The following is a 19,953-nucleotide window of genomic DNA, read 5'->3' on the forward strand; positions in this document are numbered from 1 at the left end:
TCTGCAGTATATTTGTTTTGTCAAGATTTATCTGTTTGTTAAAATAATGTATTCCTTTGTCTGGCATTGTTTGTACATTCCCTCCAGGGAAAAAGATGCGTTTTTGTTTCGCAAATAAGTACCGTCAGCTCGAATGTGCCACCGGCAAAATCGGACGTTTTTCCGACAGCTCGGGATTTTCAGTAGTTTTTCAGTTGTTCATTAACGATTCTTGCGTTAACAGGGAAAACTGAGAGAACATGAAACCACTGCCAGTATATGATGTCAAAATATATACGGGTGCGTGTCTGTGTATAATATGCACATACACACATCAGGCATGTTTGCACATACGTATATAGATATAAACATATTTATGTGCATACATGCCTGATAAAATACAGTATAACGTGTGTATAAACGTAGTATTTATTTTTTTTGGCAAGAGACAGGTGTTCGTTCGCTGCAGGTCTGGGCACCACTGCGAGGGGAAGGCAACAGCGAGTGGCTTTATGGGTCTCTCAACACTGCAGACACACAGCCTGACGCCGCTTAACTATCCTACGTGTCAGAAGCATTAATTAGCGCCGAGTTCTTCTTCTCCTGGGAAGCCTAAAGACGTTCGGACCGACGCTGCCCTCGTTGCTCTCGGACGCCCTTTCCCGGGCCGCCGCAGGGCCGGAGATAGGCGTGCGTCGCGCGCGCTCGAGCGGGCCGGGCGAAGGGGCGCGTTTCCCCCGAGCTCGGCGACGCGGCCGCCGTCGCGTGACTAACGCGCACCGCCTCTTCGGTGGCCCGCCTCGCTTCGGTCAGCCCCGAAAACCGCAGGGTTTTCACGGGCCGTCCGTCCCCCGCTCCGAGGTCCTACAATAGCAGCGAAAATAACAAGGATGTGGGTTTGTACAACAAGATCATTTACTCGGAGGGGGGGACGACATGTCTGTTTCCCATTACGGCAAAGACACTAAATATCCAGCAATCAGCAAACAGAATTATGCGTAACAACCAACATCAAATGTATGTCATTACAAGTGGTGGTCGCAGGGCAGCCAGCTTTAGCTGCCTATGTGAAAATAAACAGAGTCAGCTGCAGACTATGTAATGAGAATTTGCTACATTTTGTGGCTGCCCACAGCAAAGGTCCCATGTGTTTCCTATTAGGGGGAGGAAGCCAGCGGGTCTCTCAGAGCGCCACTCTTTGGGCCACAGTGACACCCGATGGCCGCGCACGGCGTTGCAGCGCACGGCCGGGACCGAGAGCAGCGGCAGCGGCAGCGGTAGCATCCGCGCTCCCGGCGTCTCTTCCAGGTGGCGTTTTCGCTGGCTACGATCTCCCAGAAATATCAGCATTTTTCCCTACAAGCCAAACAGTATTTTATGAGGCAAAACAAAACACCTACGACGTCAGAAACGTAAACGGAAGGAAAACTGTCAATTAAAGAGCGTCGTTCCGCTTAGAAGCGTTTTTTTAAAACGCATCCTTTCCTTACAGAAAAACAGGCCCTTGAGCGGAAGCGGGCTCGTCGAAAGCTCTGTTCCAGAGTCTGGAGGACGATGGGATATGCTGCGTATCAAGTGTGTCTTGGTCTCCGTCTGCTTTCCTACAGTCTCCTATCGCTACTGATCCAGCACTTTTCACCTTTTCATTTTCTTTCATTTAGCCCGCGGTGCTTTGTGGGACACTATTCTCTATGCTCGTTTCTTCGAAGATCCGTTTCCTAAGCGGTTTTCCTTTTACCGTCTCCAACTTGGGCGTTTGCAGGCCTTATATCCGTCAAAGCTCTCTTTTTTGCGCTTTAAATGCGGACAGAGACGCGTACTAATAGAGTGACGGACGTCAGTTAGCGTTCTCCGTAGACTGAGCGTTTGAGAAGCGACAGAGAAGAGGTCCATTACAGATCTGGATCCGAACTGTGTTGCTTAGTGCTGCTCTCTTCCTCTGCAGGTGTTCGTGGCTCTTGGCTCAGACCATCCCTAACCCTAAGGAGGAAAGCGTGTCGAACCCACGCGGAGTTAGCGCGCGGAAGGACGGCCTTCGGTAACGTCGTCGGTAGGGGCGAGTCGCACGGTCCCGCGGGAGGTCAGGTCTGTGTCGTTGAGCAAAACCTCCCCGTGTTCGGAGGAGAATCGCGCGCTCGGGAAAGCGCAAGGGCGGAGCGACACTTCCTTCAGCCGTTGAGAGCGGTTAAGGCATCTCTTTCCAAGCACATCATCAGAAATGGGTGCCTCTTGGTCCTCTTGCCGAATATTCACAATTCGGACCCCCAGAAAGTGACAGGCAGGAGAACATGAGCATCGCTGCAAGAGTTTCACAAGTTCTGGTCAGAGTTTTGTGGCTTTTATGAGATAACAGGCCTGTGAGGAACGGAACAGGTACGGCGAAGGCCTGCAAATGTTTTTTTACCCCTCAAGGAGGTGAGCTTTAATTTTGCTCCAACAAAGCGTAGCGCAGTAATCCGTGTTCCGAGCGCACTGTTTTACACGAAGGTGAAAGAGAAAAGTCAACGTTACACGAAGTGTCGCAAACAGCGGGCATTAACAGAGTCGTTAATGTGTGTGTTTACACAGGGCAGTACACTTCCATTGTGGGCGACAAGTCAAACATTGAACTAGACAAATAGGTTATACGACGCAGGTAAACAACGGTGACACAGGTAATGTGATCCGCGGATGATTAGAGCTCGCGAGCTCGGCGTCGGTGAAATATTTGCCCTCGGCCTTGAATTATTTTATTTATTTTCGGTGCGGAAACGGCGGGGCACCTCGAAGAGGCGCGTTGCGCGGTGACCGTGCGCGACCCGCGCTCGCCGTGACCCCTGCCCTTTGCGTGACGACGTGATCCAGGCAGCCGTGACGCAGAACTCGCAGAACTGGCAGAGCTCGACCGCCGCCGAACCGAAGCAAACGGAAGCGCTTTGCTCCGCCGCTCGTACCTCGGAGTCGAGAGCCGAAAGCATCGCCTTCGCGAACCCGCTTCCGTGTGAACGAGCAGGATTTTCTTCAGCTGAATCGCTGACCGCGTGAGTCACGCCACGCAATCCGTGTATCTTTTCCCTACGGTGAAGGCTACAGGTAATTCCAGATTGTTCTCTTTAAACCGCCGCGTTATTTATTCACGAAGCCCGCGGTTTTCCCACAGCCTTCCAGAAGGAACCCGACGCCACAGGCAGATGACATATGGAGTCATTCAGTTAAAGGAAACACGCAGACCTCCTGGGGGGCCTTTAACAGGTAACTGCAACTTTGAAATGAGGAAACGGGGGAAAAAAGTGAGCTCCACGCAGTCAGAAACCTCATTGTGTACTTTTAGCGCTCTTGACGGCTGAGTAAACACGGTGCGTTGAAGGCGGGTGGGGGGTGCGGACAGAAAGACTTGTGTGTTTTCCACAAAAGCTCAAGAGAATGTGTGTCTTGCGGCGGGAGAGCTGTGTACACAGGGGGGGAAGTCCTGACCCTCCTACTTCCCTTCGCGCACAGTGTGTGTGGCAAACGGAACGCCACATGGTGAGGCAGTGACCACCGCGAACGCGTGGATGTGCGCAAAAGAGAGGACCAAATGGGTCGTGTGGGAATGCGGGTCCGACAGGCTGCTGGAAATTTACTGCGGTGCCAGTGGTGATCAGGGGCGAGAGGAAGACTTGACCAAAAAAGGAGTTAAGATCCCATAAGAAAACCACATGATCCCGCCAGTCCCTATGACAGACGGCAACACGAAGCAGCTGTATGAAAATTGACAATGCAAACGAAATTATTCCTGGCCCATTTGCATAATAATTTGTGAGTTTATCCAAAAGTTCAAGTGGTCGTACGTCGTTGTTTAGAGCCAAGTGCTGCTTTTTTTTTTTTTTTTTTTTTAGTGTTCTCGCCATAAGTGAAAATGTTCCCAACATACGGAAGCCAGCCGTGTCCAGGGAAGAGAGCTGAGAGCGCGAGAAAGACAAGTGGACGTAACCGGCCCCTTCCTCTGCGTTTCGGTGTGCCGCAGGAGCCGTTTGATTCGCTCCGCCGGTAACCGAGCCGTTTCGGGGTCGCCGAACAAGTCCTGACCCCCGCCGACGGCCGCTGACGGACGGGCGAGGAGAGCGCGACCATCGGTCGCTCGGCCGTCCCGCAGGTAAGCCGCGTACGTAAACGAGAGCGCGGCCTTGAAATAACGGGCGGCAATAACAAGGAGCGCCGCCCGGGCACCCGGTGAATCCCCGTTGCACGCCGCGTTGTACTTCGCACAAAGGATGTTTGACTTTCTTCGCCGGGGCATGAACGTGTGAAGGAACAAAATAAAAGTGCTCCGTATTTATCGCCACGGTTTGGTTCGCCGACAGAATGCAATGCTCTTATGCAAACACGACGCCCAGATAAGAGGGTATTAATGCAGCCATTAGCAAATGTGAGGGAGAAAGGCTGTTTAGAAAGCCACAAGCCCACGTGATGTTTGTTCAAACGGCGCTTAAAGGCCGCCTGCTTAAACGGAACAAAGACGGAAGGGAAGGTCAATATTTTCACAGGCAGCGCTGGAACGAGCGCCGGCGGAGCTGCAGGCCGCCTGAAAGCGGTTCCTCTGCCCCCTTTCAGAGCCCGTGTTCTCAGGGCAAACACGCCAAATACTTCCTTACACACAGGGTGACGGGCTCTAACAATTGTAACTGAACAACGTGTATTTATGAATATGCAGAGATTCAAAACTGCGGAATGGCCGTGAACGCTGCTGCGGATAAAACCGCCGGCTCTTCCCGGCGCAAGGTTGTCGAACCTCGAACTGCTTAATTACGCTTAGTAGCACGGTAGTGGTAATGACCAGGGTAAATCAGTGGGAAAATGAAGCGTTTGATCGTTCGCTGCAAGAACATCTATATTTCCTTAAGCAGGTAATTATGTCTCCAAAGCAGAACTCCCCCAAAGGGCAGGTCTAGAACAAAGAAGGTGGATCTTATTTATAATTGGTTTTGACAGTTTGTGAGAGAACGAAATTCTCTTAAGGAATCTGCTTGAGGCCTAAGCACTTTTGGCTGTCAAACAGATAAGCGTACAAGTTGCATTTTGATTCGCGTTGACTCTCACTCGCATCTGACAGCGTGCTGGGAGATCTCTCGCATGTTATATTCAATAATAAATGGAATATTTACGCACGTACCCACCAGGGCAGTTATAGCGCCATGTTTCTTTGTGATGTTAAGCCAACTTAGCGGTCTTGGTGTAATGAACTCATTGTATTTTTCTCTGAGAAAAGCACCTGGTAGAAAAGCATCTGCTAAACCAATTAATGAAAACGTAAGTCTTACCAAATATGGCAGCCCAGAAAATTATACCAAAAGGGGCAGGAGGTAGCACAGTGGTTAAGGATTTCAGCCTTAATGCTGACAGTCCTTGGTTTGAATCCCTCTCCTACTCTAGTTGCCTGAATAAACTGGTACACAAGGATAAGTTGCTGTGATAAAGGTGTTGCTTAAATGGCGCATTAATAATTTTCAAACCTTTTTATTGCTCCCCTTTTAAGCATGTGCATTAATGCTGCGCCTCCTGGCAGCGCGCTGCTGCCACCTAGCGGCGAAACACCGTGTTATAGGCAGGTTCGTACTGTCTAGTGATGGAGAAGTTTACTCACTGCAAACACTTCATCTGCTGGCAGCACCATGTTACCACCACATTGATGAACATGTTTCATTATGTTTATAGTGCAAAAGAGGCATTCGAAAATGCTCACTCAAGCGCGAGAAGTGGAAAAGAAAAGTAGCTTAGCACAAAGCTCAAGCGTATATGGCGTTGATGCAAAAAATCACTGCTGTTCACTTCAAAAATACTCAAGTGTGATTGAATATTTTTGAAGCGACCAGCAGTGATTTTTGGGACAAAGCCAAATATAAATTTGAACTTTGAACTATTTTTCAGACTGGATAATGTATCATCACTGAGTAAGTGTACCAATGCAAAGAATCCGGAGTATCACATACAGCGGTAAAATGAAACTTAGCCGTAAGTAGAAGGTAAAGCACAAAAAGTTTTTCTTCTCTACATGCTGCCAGTAACATGGGAAAAACTCGACTTTTCAGCACACACTTTTGTTTGTTACTGTCTGTGCCCGCACTGAGGCCAGAGTAAACACCAGCACCCGCAGAAAACTGCACCTGAGTCTTAAAAAAATGTTTCCATATAAAACAAACCTGCTGCTCTGTCACTGAGCAAACATGACTGGATAAGGGCACAGCTTTAAATGAATAAAACAGTGAAAGTGCTTTGAAAAGGCTATACAAGTACTGACAGTGACACCATGTCCAATTCATTTGGAAATGCAGGCTTATCTCGCCAAGCAAGTACAACATGTTTGTTAGTGCAGACCTGCTTGGAAGTAGAATTCTCATAAAAAGAACCCTGATTACCATCAATTCAAATTTACCGCAGAAATGTACCTATTTTTTGTCAAGCATGCAAAATCCTTGTTTTATCTTTGAGAAGATCTTGTTCAGAACTCAGGCCAGAATATCAGTACTGCTTAACCCCACACGTTCAAAATCTCTTATAACACATTGACCCTTTTTTTGTTGTTTTTTTTTCATGTTTATCTTACTCTTCTTACTGTTTTATTTTGCTGTTTCATTCTGGAGGGGGTGCGGTGGCGCAGTGGGTTGGACCGCAGTCCTGCTCTCCGGTGGGTCTGGGGTTCAAGTCCTGCTTGGGGTGCCTTGCGGCGGACTGGCGTCCCGTCCTGGGTGTGTCCCCTTCCCCCTCTGGCCTTACGCCCTGTGTTACCGGGTAGGCTCCGGTTCCCTGTGACCCCGTAAGGGACAAGCGGTTCTGAAGGTGTGTGTGTGTGTGTGTGTGTGTGTGTGTGTGTGTGTGTGTTTCATTCTGCCATTCTTGGATAGCAAAGTAGGTTGTGGGTTTAAACTCAGCTGTGGGTGTGGAGTTTGAATGTTTTCCCTTTGCTCTAAGGGATTTTCTTGCACAGTCCAAAGACATCTGTTCAGGTGAATTGGTGTCTGTGTTTATGGGCAGGTGAACGCGTTGTGTGCGTTTGTTCTTGCGATTGGTGGTTTACCTTGGCTCATACCTGGTTTTTGATATTGGCTGTAGGTAATGCTTTTGTTGTAATTTTTAAAAGCTGTTCACTTAGTTTTCTTGTCATTTTAATTTTTTAGATTGAGAAGGTTACGTGGGTGACACCCAGTGCATCTTGTCTTGTTCTAGGAGAGGGTCCCAGTAACTGTAGCCTAGGCAGGATTCACTTAGTTTTTAGTTGTACTCGTGGAAATCTTTGCAGGCTACTTTTTCTAGACTCTCCTCTCAGACCTGTTCACCACAGCAGACCCTACTAAAAGGACAATGCTTCACATGTCAAAGTGCTGAGATTCAGCGAGACAAGTCCTACTACCACGCCAAGGTGATGGTCTGTTAGTGGAGCGGTCCATCATGATCCAGCCCAGGCTCTGCTCAGCAAGAGTGTGGAACTACTGACTTTTCCTGGGGAGGCTGTTTAGTGGTTGAAGGAACATTTTGAGAAACTCCTCCTTAATCCACTGAACAGGGTCTTCTAGAAGGAGCCTGCATTTGATGTCCGGCGGCTTAAAATCCATGACTGTTCATGAAGTTACTATAGTGCGTGAGCTGTCCGTTGTGAAGAGGCTACAGTGATGAGTGAGATGGTAGGTGGTAAGAGAATGGGGGACAATATGGGGGGTAGTGTAAAGTGCTTTGACAAGCTGCTTTTCAATGTGCTATACAGGAGGTCCCTGATTTACAATGGTGAGCTGGTAAGACATTCAGTAGAAACCGTACTTCAAATTTAAGATTTTTTTCATCAGCAAGTGATGCTACCCAGCCTCATGAGAGTAACAGTGCTCTGGATCTCCCCATCTGCATTGTGTATTAAATGCATTTGACTTATGGGTTTCGGGGAATGTAACCCCCTCGAAATTGGGAACCACCCGTATAAAGAACCTGTATTAGAACAGTGCCAAGTTAGGTAATTCTTGTAACCCCTCTTTGCTGAGCTCCATGTGAACCATTATGATAAATCAAATCACAGTACCTCATTTGTAAGGATGCTGGCTTTCCTTTATCATTTCAGCTTCAGAACACTTTTCCACTGCAGGGGATCATGATGATGGTAAGCCCCAAGACAAGAGTTTTCTGCAATCAGGTGCTGTTGTGTGATACTGATGGAACAGGAGAAGCCTCATCCAATGGGGGGTGAGGGTTTCCATTTCATGTAATGTCTGATATCACTAGTGTTTTATACTGGTTTAGCTCATGTTTTCCTCAAACATTGGAACAGAAATTTTAATTCAACATCAGTAAAGCAAGTGTGACAGTTGGGGACTTAATATAAAAATTTCAGGTTCATGAGAAGCCTTTACAGGTCCTTGAGGATCACAGAGTAGTACAACCAAGGATTTGTTCCATTTTTATTATGAGCAGGGGCCTGTTTTAACTCTGACCTTGAATGAATAGCCATACATAGTGCGGTTGTCTAACTGCCTTTAATATTGGCCATCAGTACTACATCAATTGGTATGCAATTAGGACAAGGGCAAATAATTTTAATACAGAGTATGATTGAACTGTCACCTTCTTGCATACCTTTTCTAAACAGCCTTTTTGAGAAAGGATAGGGTAAGCAATATGTATAACATTGTTTGGGGCAGGTAATAGGAAGATTTGGTTTAAAAAGGTTACAAACAAATGATCTACAGCTAACATGCTTAAACCCCAAAAAAATTGCATAAATAGCAAAGAGTAACAGTAGTATTACAAAACCCCAGACAGCATGTCAGAGAGCATCACAAGTGCAAATCAAATGATTTGTAGATGTAGCCACTGTATACATTAAAATGTTGCAGAATATTTACATTTTTCCAAACATAGTGTAAAGTGAAAGTTATTGCACTTAAGCACAGTGAGAAATAAGTGACTTTGTTGCTGATGAACATGCAGGTCATGGTTTTCTGCGTCTGTTGGGGGGGGGAAAAAAACCTTGTGAATCTGTACAGTTCAAAACATTTCTGCTTTTGTGTGCTGTTAAAGGCATGCCCCTGTCAGCTCTAGAACAAAAGAACTAATCTCTTACCAGGGACTAAAGATGCATTGAATGAAGTACAGGAAAGCTTACTTTTGATTTCCATGATGCTGGTATCCAGGGCCCAGGTTTGAGCCAGCTCTCATTTCGACAGCCACAGAGCACTATGGAACAACATGCATCAGGATGCTAAATAATTCAGCATAGAGCCGCTATCAGCATCAACATTACTCTTAGGGTTTTTTCCTTTTTTTAATAGCTAAAAGGTCATTTTGCACCATACAGAGCCAAGACCAACCACAAAAGGTACAAGCAATAGCTGAAATGCACTAGGTCGTGTGTCTACTTTGGAAAACATCTCCTGGCAAAACAATGACAAGGAGGAGCTACTTGTAATCTTACCCTTGTTTCCACATCTGTCCAGTCACCATCCATAGCTTCAGTTTGTGGGGGGTCATTGCCAGAAGATCTCCTCTTACGACTACAGCAAACAAAACCACCACATTGCAATTAACTCAAAAAGCTACTGGTTGACATCTTAGGTTCCACTTATAATACCCACAAAGGTTTGACATAAGAGTTCAGTGCTGCAACACATTCTCACAGCAAATAGGTCAACCAGCAGATACTAACCTGGGAGCCACAGGACATTCCTGTTTCAGAGTCTCGATGTCTGTGAACTGAACAGCCTGACCCCCACCTCTGGTTTTAAACACTTCTCCCTTCAGAACCAAAACACAGGTCAGAACATTACACAAAAGTACCGTCCAAAACATCTTCAGATTGATATTTTTTAAACCCCAAAAGCAGCAGCTTAAATGAGATGCAAAAAAAAAAAAGTTATGCTTTTTAGGATTACCCTTACAACAAGGGGGGGAAGATACCCATCATGGTGTTTCATTGCATGCTGAAATTTTGGGGTTAAGTTACTGCAGCACTAGTGGAGGAGCGGTGCCTTTCCCATAATTCCCTTATGTCTGCATATAGCTGAACAGGCAACCCTTTAAAAGGACTTAAAGAACTGCTTATCCCAATATTATATAGATGTTTCACACTATTAGTGGTACTTGGAGAAGCTGTTTTGGAAAGGCTGGAGGGTCTCAGCATCAGAAAATTCAATACACACTTTTCTGGAATACTAGTTTAGCAAATTGAGGCATAGTAGAGGGAGTTTTCATATGTCAAAATTAATTTGATGAAGTCCAACAGATATGTACTGCTAGAATTACTTTTTACAAAAGTCAAAGCTGCATCAACTGTGTGTAGTACCATAAACGAGACTCATTAGCATAACAAAAACAAGTTTGACCCGTGTTGAGCATTTGAGAGGCAATTCTAATAAGCATAGAATTTTGACATTTTTCTGAGTTAAACACACATTGCTTCGCGTTTAGTGGGTTCACAATTACCCTGAACCAGCATCACAAAACAGTCCATTTATAGAGCATAAACACTACATGAAACATTCACTCTGTGGAAACATTTTGAAAAAGTACTGTGCACTTCTGGAATGACAAAATTACTTTAAGATACCCTAAAAATTATCACTGGGTCATTTTGATCCCACTGTAGCATTCTGAAAAGCAATATTACCTTGATTAGTTTGGTCTGAATTTCTCCATCAGATGCAACCTCCTGGTGAGTCAGCACATACTTGTCGCATTTAGACAACGCTTTCTCGTTGGGTGCAGAAACCTTGATTGCATTGGGTATGTTTGGCTGCATTACAGTGTCTAACTCCAAATTAGAAGCTGGTTTGTGATCTACCCATCTCTCCCCACCCGCTGAGTTTGAGCGTCTGTGGGGGGGCCGAACCGGCGGGGCAGTCTAGTCAATTAAAACAGCAAAGCAAAAAAGCAGCAGTTTAATCATTCAATAAATTAAAATTTCACCAGTTCAAATGTCTCAATGTAACTTACACAAATGTTGGCTACTGTGTTACACCTTATATTTCTTCAACCGTGCCAGTGATGCAGAAGGGTCAAATGGAACAAAAACAATTAAGGATTTTCCATTTTTTATTGGCTACTCATTTATACTTGGAAAGCAGCATGCATGGCATGAGTGTCAGCCAAGTTACTCACTAGATGAGGTGACAATTCTGAAAGCAGTGGACTAGTTGCCATCCATGGGAGTTTGGCAGCTGGAGGATTCTGTTCAGAGATCAAGTTCTACAAATTCATGTCCAGTTAGGAAACTTAAGGAACAGATCCTGCAATCCTGATGTCTGATACCTGACCATGGGACCATGTGTATTTGGTTCACCACCAAATAATCCCATATCTTAACTGCTATAATAATTTCAGATATAAATACATTTAGGCAATTCATTCCAGTATTATAGTTTACAGCATTTTTAGTTTCAAATGTAATGCTGTACAGATGAATACATCTATGTAACTACCACTGTATATTTGGCTAGATTTAAGCAGACATGCTCACACAAGGCACCAGTGAACAGAGCATGAAACCTACTGACTATTGTACTGAGCCAACATTTATATAAAATTACAGATGCAAACACCAAATTCATACCCATAACCAGTCAAGCCTAGGAACCATTACCTTTAAGAATTGGAGGTGTACAGTTTAAGAAGGTATAGTATGGGTGTGTAACCAGCAGTCATCTTTAAATCAGCTAAGTATGTAACAATGAATGTGGAGTTACTAGTTACTGAAGAGGTTTCCCCCCCTAACAGCATGCACCCTTTACCATGCAGGTTTGAAATACAGCAAGAAATGATTAGAGGAAGTAGCCAAAAAGCAGCTGGAGTTTCTCATAGCTTAACCGTGTTCCCTAATCAATTTAATTCCTCTACGATTTCAAAAGCAAATTTGCACACCTACGCAAACAATTTGATAAGCTCTAATGCACCCATTGTCTCCATGGCAGAGGAATTTGTTGTCACATACAAAACCTCCCAGGTGGGCATTTTTCCCTTTCAAAACTGAATGAAAGTGTAGGACTAAGTGTTAAGCTAAAGCAATATTTTCAAAATTCACTGGTCTGTGCTTAGATTTACCAACAAAACACTTTAATTTAAAAAAAGGATAGGATGTAGATAACATTTTCAAGGAGACAATGTACCCTCATATGATAAAACTTGAACCAGCTAAGATTCAGGCCTTGAAGTTGCACCTCAGACCTAATTGAAATACATTTCTAGTTTATAAAATCCAAAAGCTTTTAAAACATCATGTCAATAAGTGTATCTCAAAATTACAATAAGGAGCACTAACTGTCTGATCAAATTCCTCAGTGTGTGTTTCACAGGCCTAGACTGGGACTTTGTCATCTCCAGTTAAGGATCTACCTACCACTCAGTCCTATCTGATCCCTGGAGTCGTTTCTTACACAGGGATGGTGGAAGTAGACAATACTAGGAGCATTGAAGGGTAATGCCTTAAGTTTCCAGCTATCTTACATAACACAGTGAGGGAAAGTTGAAATGAAATGTTTAAGGACTTGAATTATCTCTCACACAGTAACCAAATAAGCACATTAGAAGTACAGTAAAAGTGCAGTTTGCTATGAACTTATCTTCCTAGCCACATCCAAGAAACTTGCTATTCAATTCTTCTACAGCATGCAGAAACACGTGCTGCGGTAGAACGGACAGAAGGCAAAGATCTAGAAAATCAAGTCTTTGTAACCTACAGGCACTGGTGAAGGCGAAGCAGAGCGCTTAATCGGGACCCTGTCTTTCTCACGGCTTGGACGCTGGGGCTTCTCTGGCCGCTCCGTTTTACTCTCCGTCACTATGGCCTTCAGCTGCTTCAATTTCTCATCCTTCACCCACAGCTTGTTCTGCATCTCCAGCTGCTTGGCCTGGACACGCCTCTCCTGTGCAATACGAGGATCACAAGGTCAGGCTGCACCAAGACATGGAGAAAACCCCAAACTGTAAATAAGCAACGCTGATGTGTCATAGCAGCCTAGGACACTCACACACTCTTTCTCCCATTTCAGTTTGGTGTCAGTGACCATTCCCTGCATGCGGGCTTCCATGCGTTTCTTTTCTGAGAGCTCCCTCTGGAGCTTCTGTTCTCTATTTTCCAGTTCATGCTGCAAGGAGCGCTTGTCTTCTTCATAAATATTTGTAGTTTTTTGTAAAATGTCAATCTGCATACAAAAGGTTGCAATTAAAAACAAAAAAAATAGTCTAGGGAAGATTAGGAGGAGGATTTAATTTTACCTTATATTCAAGCATTTTTGACTTCTTCTCCAACCGATCAATTTCAGTCTTTTGGCTTTGAATCATTTTATCCTTTTCTCCCAACTTTCCCCTCTGTTCATGGATAAAATTCTCTTTAGCCATGAGGTTACTATCAAACTCCTGAAGCATGGATTTCAGCATGTTGGCTAGAAGTGAGAAAAAAAATTAACATTAGATCATAGGGGGGCACGGTGCGGCACCTGGGTGGTGCGAGAGGACGAGTTCAATCCCCACTCAGTTGGTGTAAAATTCACATGTTCTCCCCGTGTCTGTGTGGGTTTTCTCCCAGTCAAGACATTCTGTTCAGGTTCACCCATAGTGTGGGTGTGTGTTCCACTGACATATGGATGAGTGACCCAGTGTAAGTAGTGTACCTAGCAGTGTAAGTCACCTTGGTGAATAAGGTGTGTGGGCTGATAACACTACATGGAGTTCATTGGAAGTTGCTTTGGAGAAAAGCATCTGTTAAATAAGTAAATGTAAATGCTAAAGAAGTTGTCAAAAAAAAAAAAATTGCTCAAGTAGACCATGGTTTCGTACCAGTTTTACTGTACTCTTCAGTCATCATTTGCCTGATCCTGTGCCGCTTTTCCAACACCTCAATGAGTCTGGGCAGGGTGTGGTCATCAGAGGGATCAGTGATTTCACAAGGGGGCAGTGGTGGGAAACTCTGCAGGAGCTGATTCATCACAAATGGAGTCTCTAGATTGCATACACACAAAAATCATTTTTAAATATTACAAAAAAAAAAAAAAAAAAAAAAAAAAAAAAAAGCACACACACACACACACACACACACACACACACACACACACACACACACACACACACTAAACTACAGGACACTTTCCTCCAAGCAGTTATGGCCCACTTTGGCGTAAACTACCTCCATTAACGGGTCCTCCACGTTCTTCTAGTCGACGGGTGAGCTCTTCCTTGAAGGCCTGGTTTCTCTGCCGACGCCCGGCAGCGAAAGCACAGATTGGCCTGTCCACTGGACGTGCCACCTCTACTTCCTGTGTCATCTCTGCAAACCGCATAACCAGCTGCCAAAGACATCAAGACGTACCAATATGGATCATTGATCCAAGATGCTACGGTCAAAAGCATCAGTTATCGTTTAAAAATTATACAACTACAAAGTTAAGGTAACTACATTAGCTCACTGAATTTTAAACATTTGTAACACAAACAAACATTTTCCAGTTTTCATTTTCTTTTGTCAGTAACAAAGCAGACAACCTGCATTTAGAGACCCAAGCGGAGTGTGGGACTACCTACATTCAACACTCACATCTGGTATTCATGAAAAAACATTGCACTTTTATCAGAACAAAATGGTCCAGTCAACATTTAATAGGAGTTTGTGGAAACCAAAGATTTTTCAGTCATTTTAAATTAGCTTTCATGTAACTCAAGGTTATTTAACTGATGCCTTTGTCCAAAGAAAGCTCAGTATTATAAACATTCTACTTGCACTGTAAATACAAATTGAGTAATTTTTACTAGAGCAATCCATAGTAAACACCTCATTCAAGGGTCCCCAAGAGTGAGGATATGAACTGCAGCACATAAATATTTGATTGCAAAAATAAACTTTAAATTTACATTCCCCCTCCCCAAATACATGGGCAAACACACCATTCCTAAATCTACCTAACCAAGTTTTAAACAAGTTACTTACCATAGTTTCCTCATAATCCTCTGCATTAGGGTTGACACAAACAACCATTCTGACTTTTCCTTCTCCATCAAAATAGTTTTTAAAAAGATGTGTTATTTTAGAGTCTCTGTATGGCACCATCTACAAAAAAAGAAAATGCATAGCATTTTGGTGTCACCAGAAATATGAAGCATGTCTAAAAAAAGATTCCTTGTGACAGGTCAGTACTGTACTTTAATCCAATCAATACACACACACACACACACACACAATAAAGGAGTTTATTGCAATAAACTCGTAACCAACCTTGTTTGTACCGCACATTTGATTTTCACGAAGAACTTCAATGCATGTGCGCAGTGTCATCAAGGACTGATTGATGTTTCCTAGAATGGAAAAGTAACCAGTCAAAGGTTATACATCCTCAAAGATACTCAATGAAAGTATCGCCAATCCACTAACATGGTACCTCACCTGCTTCCCTCAGCCGATTTCCTTCGGCTCGGGTCCTGCTGGTACGCTCGCTTCCTGCTAAGTCCACCAGACACAGCTGGCTTACAGCGATTTGGTTCTTATCCTTTATTTTAAATAATAAAAAAAAAACACTTATTTAGCATGCACTACATCTTTCTACACCAACAGTGTTTGACCTCTGAAGTTAAAGGTGGCAGTAATAACACCACCTTCTTCCACAGATGTTGTAAGGGACAGATGTATACATCTGATGTCTCAAACCCAAGAGTTCTGCCTCCCTTACTGGGGTCTGTAAAGGTTTTGATATAGCTACAATAAAAATGCATTGCAGGACTGTTTTTGTCAATTAAAAGACTTCAGGTTACATTCAAAATGACTCTTAATATCAACTGGTCACTTTTTCTGGTTACAAGAATATCCAGTGGAAACAAACTCTTTGGGTGCTCTTAACAAAACAGAGGCAATACAAAGGTACTTGATCAGGGGAGAAGTGGATCCATGAGATGTCATCTGTGCGTCCATGTCCAATCATTGAACACGGACACACAGATGACATTTGCCCCATAACAATCAAAAAATACAAATTAAAGAAATGCAACACAAACAAAATGGAGTAATTTTTTTCTGAGAAGCAAAAATTTCTCCAACTTCCCAGGGCCCAGTCCATTTGACCTTGTCACTATGGTAATTCACCAGTGACTTCACTCCCAAAAAAAAAAAAAAAAAAAAAAAAAAAAAAAAAATTAGCATCTTTTTAAGTTTCAGAACAACTTACCTGAAGAACATTGTCTCCATCAGCATCCAAAGGGGCCTGGGCCAGTTTGACAATGAACACACTGTGAGAGCGGCTAGACTCTCGATTCAACTGGGTGTTTGCAATCCTCCTTCTCTTCTGCCCTGGAGACAAGCAAATATTTAAAGAAGCTACAGAAGGTGAAGTGATGTTAGCACTATTGTTCCTGCTCTGAAACATACCTTTCCAGAACACCTCAAAGGCTTCCTCTGTGGATTTCACTTCAACCTCTGTACACCCAGCCACATACATATTGTGATTCTGATCTTCTCGCAGAATTTTAGATTGAGGTGGTCTGCAATGACATTCGGTTATAAGGTAACAAACAGTTCAGTTTTCATACAAACATTAAGACTTTTGACAGATATTAAAGCTACTACACACAAATTAAGTGCCAAAACAGCAGCCAAAAGAATGAGTTCAAGCTCAGTGAGACACAGCACATGAACATTGATAATATTAAACATTCCAGAAAGCTCAAGCATCTAATTAGATGGAGGGGGGGGGGGGGGGAGGCAGCAAATGCTTTTGGAAATCGAAATGTTCATGTAGGAAATCTTTTTTTTTCCCCTAAATGAATATCAGGAAAGAAGAGGTGCTAACTGAAAAGAATAGCAGACTAAATTTACTAGTAGGCATACACTGGCCACATACATGAACTCAGTGTTCCGCAGAGGTGTGCCTCCAATGTTCCACCTAACAAGGCAAAAGAAACTTTATGCCGTGAGCACAACAAGGAGATAACTGGTCCAAGCCCAAAGAGAAGATAACCATATAACAAGAAGGACCTTACATAAGACAGCTTTGAAACAGATACAGTAAGATTATGTTCCTTTCACAATGTACCCAAGTCCCCTGTAAAAGGATTCTGTGTTGAGCGAATCACGATTTAATCTCTCAACATGGAAGTCTCGCAAACACCTATGACCTGCATTTTCTCTGCTGTAAACGGTTGTATGTAAAACAAACATACGTACTTTGGTTTAATTGGATCTATCGGTCCTTCTTCCAAAAGGTCGTAGATGTAGTTATTGTATATTTCTATGTAGGAAACAAAAACACTGTAGCTGCTGTCCTCATCTACTCCCTCTGCTTTGCAGGTTTCTCCAGGGTTGATCATTTCTGAAAATTCTGGATCAGTTCTTAGCCTGAGGGGGGGGGGGGAGAAGAAAAAAAACCCAAATGCTTTCAATTGTGCTGATGTAAAGTTTAATTTGTGCATATCAAAATTTACAAAGATCAGTGTGTCACTTCAGCTCTGCATGTTGCCATTCAGTCAAACATGACACTGATTCAGAAAGGAATCACAATTTTATGAGCAACCTTAACATAATACTTACTTGGATGATGGAGTTTTTAGCAAAGACTGCTGACTGTCTCTTTTCTGCCTCTCCAGTAAAGCATCAACTTGATTTTGAATCTCCATGCCATTCTTGTCGTCGGTCTTGAATACCTACAGTCCAGCAGAAAGCATTTAGACATTTGGCAAGATCAAACATTTTGCAAATGGGAAAAGAAGATTGCCTTACAAATCTTTTGGCCTGATATGGGCCTATGCTGTTGAAGATCATGTCTAAAGAGCGAGGAAGGAGGCCACCTTGTCCGGCTGATCCTGTCATGGTGTAAGTTTTCCCACTCCCCGTAACACCATAAGTGAAAAGCAAACCTAGAACACATTCAAATTTAGGTACACATTTTGAACACTAGGATCATCATCTTAAAGCAGTTGCAATGTCTGAATTTACTTACCATTTTTACCATGAATGAGATCTTCTACAAGTGGTTTAGCAACATCGTCAAACAGCTCCCTCTGAGACGTCTTAATGCCAAACACTTTCTTGAAAGAATATTGAGTCTATTTAAAAAAAGAAAAAAAAAAAAAGAAAGAATTACATTAACACTTTTAGCACAGATAAGACAAAATGCATAAGAAAACCAGTTTAATATGCACACAAACCTCCTTAAACTCGCCATTCCTATTGGCTTTGATTCCATCCGGAGCATGCAGCTGAATGGTGGTGTTGCTGATCACCTCTATACAGGATTCCTCATCCTCGTTACTCAGTGGGCGCACTCGGCAGTACACCTGTACAAGACAAGCCTGGGATACCTCAGCAAGGGCTCAAACTAATAACATGCATGTGACAAGGAACTATCCAAGAAAAGCAAATTCAGTGGCTGCACTGATTTTCAGTTAAGCAGTTCTATAGATCAGGAGAAATAAATGAGTTGCTCATATTTTAATTGTAACCCACAGACATCATTTAATTACACATACATGTATGTATTAATCAACATTGACTCACACCAACTGGATCTTTTTGGTTGCTTGATGGTTTCTTTGGTGCAGGTCTGCGGGGAGTTTTGCCTTTGCTGTTGGAATATTATATTAAACAATATGCTTAATGAATGGGGGAAAAAAAAAAATAGTACATAACATGAGCCTACTCTGAAATAATCCCATTAGTATTACAACAGTTCATCTTTATAAGCAGTTTATTATCCCTTTTTCAGCTTACAAGGTGTTTTTTTTGTATCGTGTGTACAAGGACTAAATTTGGTACTTCCTGCATGTCTAGAAAGCAGAGCACCATGACATATTTACACTTATTCTCTCAGTAGACACTTCGTCAATCCTGTGTACAGTGATTGAATGGCATGTTACCATGTAGCTGTGACACCTTTACCCAAGGTTACTTACAGTGGCAGACATAGTAAATTCCCTAGTCATTCAAGGTAACACACACACACACACAGACTGAGCCACCCCAAAAACTATTCATACACAGCTTGCTGTACGTCGTAAACCCATTTGCATTGCTTTCATTCATTTACTTTGTCATTACCGTTTTTTTTTTTTTTTTTTTTTTTTTTTTTTTTTACATTAATAGTGAAATACATAAACACTATCCTATGTATGATGATGTTCAAGTCAAGACCCGCTTGAGTTTCGCCATTTAGGAAACAGCGAACACACGTCACGTCACGACACGACACAGAACGGAACGTTGTGAACAGAACAGCGGAAACCCGTAGTCGAAGAGACTCCAGTTCTGATTATTTCATCAAAACGCGCATACTCACAGAGGCCTGATCATTGTGAAAATACTGCGTTTTTACTACTTCACACAGTTTCAACGTCTGTGCTGCCGACGCGTCCCTTCTGCTTCTGTTCGAATTTTCCCTCCGCCTCTGGCATAACGTCTTTTTCAAATCCACCAATCAGCTTTCAATACACGCACCGGATGTCCGACCCAGGTTCGCCGGAAGTGGAGCGGTGTTTTTGTCCGTCAGTTTCAGTGACAACTGGAAGTTGAATATAATGCGGTACGCGGTATTTTAACACAAAGAGACACGAGTGCCCGGTTTTAAAAAGTGTTCTAATACAGGTTTAACGTGCCCTTGTTTCCCGCATCGAATATCGTCAGTGACCCAGCTGTGCTGCTCCTTTAAGTTTTGAAAAAAAAGGACTATTGAACACATAGATACCGGTTATGTCAAAGTCGGCAGTGAGTGTTGCTACAGAGGTCAAGTATAACTGCCAGCCAACAGGACGAGACGAGACGAGACGAGACGAGAGCTCAGCCTCGCAGCAGGCAGCACTCGAAAGAACTGGAAAGAACCTCCTCACTTTACCACAGTACAGTACTCTAGTGAATGAGGTTGTTAACAGCTTACTTTAGTTTACACTACTGAACTTACTCTGACTTGCTGCTGTGCAAAGTTGTACAGCTTAGTGGAAATACATATTGCAGTGGCTTAACATACTAACGAAGCTAGCATAGTAAATCCGCTTGGAGAAAAGACGACGTCCGCT

General features: G+C 43.4%; 1 protein-coding gene and 1 long non-coding RNA gene across 6 annotated transcripts; one reads left to right on the forward strand and one right to left on the reverse strand.

Annotated features, from left to right (window-relative positions):
* The first annotated feature begins 1,771 nt into the window (after positions 1 to 1,771).
* LOC114911938 (uncharacterized) lies at positions 1,772 to 6,566 on the forward strand. Its single transcript, XR_003798008.1, has 3 exons — positions 1,772 to 2,999; positions 3,119 to 3,210; positions 3,837 to 6,566. It is a non-coding gene; the product is annotated as an uncharacterized LOC114911938 (long non-coding RNA).
* A 306-nt stretch (positions 6,567 to 6,872) lies between these two features.
* On the reverse strand, positions 6,873 to 19,673 carry kif23 (kinesin family member 23). 5 transcript variants are annotated; one of them, XM_018752502.2, is made up of 23 exons: positions 19,221 to 19,673; positions 18,443 to 18,509; positions 18,094 to 18,222; positions 17,886 to 17,991; positions 17,666 to 17,802; positions 17,477 to 17,589; positions 17,114 to 17,284; positions 16,791 to 16,832; positions 16,319 to 16,431; positions 16,119 to 16,240; positions 15,344 to 15,446; positions 15,176 to 15,255; positions 14,891 to 15,010; positions 14,093 to 14,252; positions 13,747 to 13,908; positions 13,186 to 13,352; positions 12,939 to 13,112; positions 12,648 to 12,833; positions 10,583 to 10,816; positions 9,623 to 9,711; positions 9,392 to 9,470; positions 9,083 to 9,153; positions 6,876 to 8,924 (listed from the first exon to the last, which is right to left on the reverse strand). In XM_018752502.2, exons 1-23 carry the CDS (start codon positions 19,232 to 19,234, stop codon positions 8,909 to 8,911), a joined length of 2,655 nt encoding a protein of 884 aa, XP_018608018.1. In that variant the 5' UTR covers positions 19,235 to 19,673; the 3' UTR covers positions 6,876 to 8,908. The 5 variants fall into 5 exon arrangements, with proteins under 5 accessions (XP_018608021.1, XP_018608018.1, XP_018608020.1 ...); XM_018752504.2 differs by lacking the exon at positions 16,791 to 16,832; XM_018752500.2 differs by having other exon boundaries at positions 16,119 to 16,431.
* Between the last annotated feature and the right edge of the window lie 280 nt (positions 19,674 to 19,953).

This window comes from Scleropages formosus, chromosome 11 (genome assembly GCF_900964775.1).
Source record: "Scleropages formosus chromosome 11, fSclFor1.1, whole genome shotgun sequence".
In the NCBI taxonomy this organism is placed as follows: Eukaryota; Metazoa; Chordata; class Actinopteri; order Osteoglossiformes; family Osteoglossidae; genus Scleropages; species Scleropages formosus.